The following is a 4824-nucleotide window of genomic DNA, read 5'->3' as shown; positions in this document are numbered from 1 at the left end:
AATGTGGGGGAAATACAGGGTCTAAACACGTGGGAAATCACCACGAAATGTCAGATTTGCTCATTCTGGTCACCAAGAACATATTATACCATTAATTTGTCTCATCAGATTTACCAGAACCCCCATTACCAGTAATTCCATTAAGGAATTGGTTGATAAAGGGCCACTGGACTATAGGCCCAACTAGTTTTTTATTATCAAAATGAAGGTGTTAATGTTTAGTTCCTAGTTTCCTAAACATCTATTTCAACTATGTAACATGATTTAATTTCCCTCTTTTGTGACAATTCTGTGCCTAACACTGCTGTCTAACCTAAACCCTTCTTTTCTTCATCTTGTTTTTCATGGAAGGTTCCTTTATCCCACATGATGCAAACAGGCAACTGGACCATCTTGAAGGAGTTCATTCTCTTGGGACTTACAGAGGACCCCGCGTTACAGGTTCCACTCTTCGTGTTCTTTCTTCTGGTTTATATTATTACCTTACAATGCAACATAGGGATCATAGTATTGGTCTGGTTGAACCACCAACTTCGCACCCCTATGTACTTCTTCCTCTGTTGTTTGTCCTTAGTGGAGGCTGCTGTGTCCTCGGTCACGGTGCCCAAGATGCTTGTGGACTTGTTATCAAAGAAGAAGACAATTTCTTTTGCCGGTTGTGCCATGCAGATGTTCTCATCATTTTTCATTGGAGGTACAGAGGTCCAAATCTTAGCAGTCATGTCCTATGATCGGTACACAGCGATCTGTAAGCCATTACTGTATTCAGTCATTATGAGCAGCAGAGTATGCATTTCCCTTGTTGGTTCAGTAGTAGGGCTTAACCTGGTCAATGCATTGTTCCATGCTACTTTGACTTTTACGTTACCCTTCTGCGGGGCAAATGTTATCACCCATTATGCCTGCGATGTCCCTCCAGTCCTGAAGATTGCCTGCGCTGACACCAGACTGAATGAACTTCTGCTTGTTGTCATAGTTGGAGGACAGATTGTAGCTTCAGTTAGCATTATCCTTGTCTCATACGGTTTCATTATCACTGCTATCATCAGGATAAATTCCTCAGAGGGGAGACGGAGGGCCATCAGCACTTGCTCCTCCCACTTCATCAGTGTCTCCATGTTTTATGGTACCCTCATCTTTATGTATGCCACGCCCAGCTCAGCACTCACAATGACCAGGGATAGAGTGGTATCTGTGTTCTATATGGTGATAATTCCCATGCTGAACCCTTTGATTTGGAGTCTGAGAAACAAGGAGATCAAACAAGCCTTGCGGAGAAGCATTGGGAGATGCCGTGCCACCAGATAAGCCGACCTGCTCCCTAGAATGACATCTCTAACTCCAAGAATGAGTTTTTTTGTCACTGCATTAGAAGTAATTCCACCACCCCACACTGAGACTTCCAGCTGCCTTGTTCCCTAAATCTAAATAGTTATATTTTATTCATTTGATATTATTTCATTTATTAAAGCATTGGGAATGTTCTGGTGTGCATCAAATATGATTAAGCATTGAGGAAATAATAAATCATGTAAAACAATCACACGCTCAACCACTTAATCAATGCAATTGATCATTTTCACGCTTACAGCATCACCAGCATCCAGCCATATGTGTCAGCCAGGTGCAGATGTTTTTAAAAGAGCTTTCTTTGATGGCCCATTAGGCAATCTTTCGTGGCAATTAACCCATAATTCCCTCTTGAAGGCAGTGCCAGGGGTTCAGTAATAAAGGTTCAGCATAAAATTTCATATATGTTAGGTCCAGTGCTACATCATGGATCTTAAAAGGGGGCTTATAGCCCAAGACAGTGGACAGCTGAATCTGGTGGGGGCAAAATATTCACTAACTAAGTGTGACTGTCAACAATTGTCTGGGGAGACAAATACTCAATAATTACCAGGCTACAAGGGGGAGGTAGGCTATAGTCACAAGGTGTCAAAATATTAAGGCCCGATTCACAGAATGAACTTAAGACTCAATCCTAAACTTCCTACTATTTTGGTATTCACAGAATGCACTTCCTACTTTGGGCATTCACAAAATGAACTTAGTACTTTTGGCATTCACAGAAGTTAGGATTTTGTCTTAAGTTTGTGAGTACAATTGACATTGAATTGTTTAAAGATGCACAGAACTCAAATGTAAGTTGAGCCTTCCAATTATGCACAGATGGTTATAGGACAGGGATCTTTCGTGCAGAACTCAAAGTGAAGATCATTGTGACTGATTTGTATTACTTGGTATTCAGTACTCTTTGTTATTTCACTTTCTTTGATAGCTGAATTATGTTATTAGGCACTTGCAGCACATGAAATTGATTCATTGAACTCAAATATTCTCAGAGTTGAAGCTCAGGGATACTGAAAAAATGTTTTCCTCTTTCTGAGCTGTGTGTAGGGTTACATGAATTGACTTTAAACTTAGGGGCGTATTTACAAGCCCCTTGCACTACTGGTGCACCACTAGTTCCCATAGAAAAAGTGACACACCAGTGGTGCAAGGGACTTGTAAGCAAGACCCTTTCAGCGCATAAAAACCAGAGCTCTGCTCTGAGCCAGGTGAGCCTATCATGACACGGTCCCAGGCCCTAGATCAGACTGTTATGTTAATTCTCTCTGATTTTACATGATCATTTCATCCCCGATATCCCTCCCACTGTGCATCACAGTAAGAATTTCAAAGGTATTAGACACTGAGTTCCTATGGAAAAATGAATGGTGAAGAATGGGGCCATCAGTGACTTCATCGATATTGGTTTTTACCCAAAACACATCCCATCCAAAACTAAAAGCATTCCTGAAGACATCCTTTGAGTCCACCTCCCTACCTTAATGTGCAGGGGAATATCATTCCATACCCCAACACTGCCCATGACTTAAACTGACTTCTATAAGGAACTAATATAATATGATCTCATGGAGGTGCCCAACTTTCAGGTCAGCCTAGCAATAACATAAACTCTTGATTGATTAACAGCAAAAAAAGAACTATCTTCCAAAAATCATATTCTCATTGATGTTACATGGATTTTACAAAATAAATCAAGAAAACTCTTCCTTGACTGTAATCCACTATTTTTAATACAGTTGGTGCACACTCTACGAAGGGTGCTTCTTTAATGTGACATTTCTATTATAAAGTATTCCTTTGTCCTTAGTGTCTCTGAGAAGCATACACTTACCTTTCCTTACTGGATAAGACTGTGATATAGATCTTGCTCTACGAGCTTCTTAAACTGAAGGATGGAAATATTCTCTCATAAAAAGGAGACTCCAATTTACATTGCCAACTTTATTACAACCTTTGCATTTTGACAGCTACATTGAAGACAATAGAGCAGCAGTGGTCTGTAAACACTGCTGTAGGCTGCTTCTGTCAACTTTTTTATTGTCCTACTCCACAGCTGTTGATTCTCTCCCCCCTGCCTCTCTATGGGCAATGTGGGTTGCTAAAGGGAATGAGAGAGCCAGATGCTGTAGATGAGGCTACACAGTGAGTCTTCCCCCGCCCCTTCCATGTGAATTAGGAGATCACTGGTTGGTGCATTTTAATTTAGTGGTGTTTCAGGGACTCGTGACTGGCTTAAAAATGGCACAATAGTGCAATGGTTGGGTCAGTTTACACACTTCTAAACTGTATTACATATGAACTGGAGACAATTTCAGAACACAAAAACCCATTAACCCTAGAAACTTAAGCAATGCTTAGTGCATCTTTTTGTCCCTTATTAACTCTGCTTCTTGCTACTTATCTGGTTGCCCCTCAGCATTCCGTAACAAGCATTGGCAACGCCCATAGGTCTGGCATTGGCCGCCTCCCTTTTTAGCTTTATCAATTCTTGTTTTATTCGTTCATGGTTTTTTGTAAACTTCATTGTTAAAGAAGCTGCTGGGCTCTGAATATAACTACTTTGTATGTGGATGTACTCCTTGTGAAAGGGCTACATGCCATAACTTACAGTGAAGTCAGCCAAAGGCTAACGTCGGCTGACTCATTGCCCCATGTTGCATGCTAGAGTGGGTGGAAGAAAAATATGACACAAAAGACAAATGCATGGAATCAAATTTAAAAAAACACATAAATAACGATATTATATGCATAATTTTAATAAACTCAAAAGACTTAAAAGAGGCCAATCTGCCTTGACTCTAGGCTTTTCTAATGTTTTTGTTCTAATGTTTTAATAAATCTTTATTACAAACAGATAAAGAGACTTGCAAAGACAGATGAACAGAGAGGCCTGCAAATGACAGAGGGCTAGAGGGACTTTGAAAGATAGATAGAGAGGCTTGAAAAGATACATAGATAGAGTTATATAGATACATTGTGAAGTATAAATAAATCGTTTTCGATAGATGGATGGATGGATAGATAGATAGATAGATAGATAGATAGATAGATAGATAGATAGATAGATAGATAGATAGATAGACAGATTAAACAGCACAGCTTCATTTAGTAATATAATAGTTAAATATTCTTATATACAAGAGTAAACTCGAAAGCCATACAAACGGACTAAATTAGATAACAAGAATAATTTATAGCCCTCAATTACTATTATTAAAATCTATACCCGGGTGACATACAGGGGTGCAGTTAATACTGCACTTCATGGTGGTAATGCTAAAAAAGAGGATAGTTAGTAAAAAAAACAGTTTCAAATTAGCACAATCTCATACCCTGTGAAATAGCAGCAGTCAGATAAATAAAGTCCATGCCAAAGAAATTTACGACAGCAATAGCAGACGACAAGATCTGACCAAACAATTCTGAGTGACAGACCCAAGGTGGGAAGCAACAGGGCCGCCCATGGAGACG

General features: G+C 39.7%; 1 protein-coding gene across 1 annotated transcript; it reads left to right on the top strand.

Moving 5' to 3' along the window:
• Nucleotides 1-369: 369 nt before the first annotated feature.
• Nucleotides 370-1308, top strand: LOC147662930 (olfactory receptor 5G9-like). The gene has a single exon (XM_086950788.1). The coding sequence runs from the start codon at nucleotides 370-372 to the stop codon at nucleotides 1306-1308; it is 939 nt and encodes a 312-aa protein (XP_086806914.1).
• Nucleotides 1309-4824: the final 3516 nt, after the last annotated feature.

The sequence above is a fragment of the Lissotriton vulgaris genome, unplaced genomic scaffold (assembly GCF_964263255.1).
Source record: "Lissotriton vulgaris unplaced genomic scaffold, aLisVul1.2 SCAFFOLD_3424, whole genome shotgun sequence".
Classification (NCBI taxonomy): domain Eukaryota; kingdom Metazoa; phylum Chordata; class Amphibia; order Caudata; family Salamandridae; genus Lissotriton; species Lissotriton vulgaris.
Note: the sequence above shows the minus strand (reverse complement) of the source record. Positions and strands in the feature narration are given on the sequence as shown.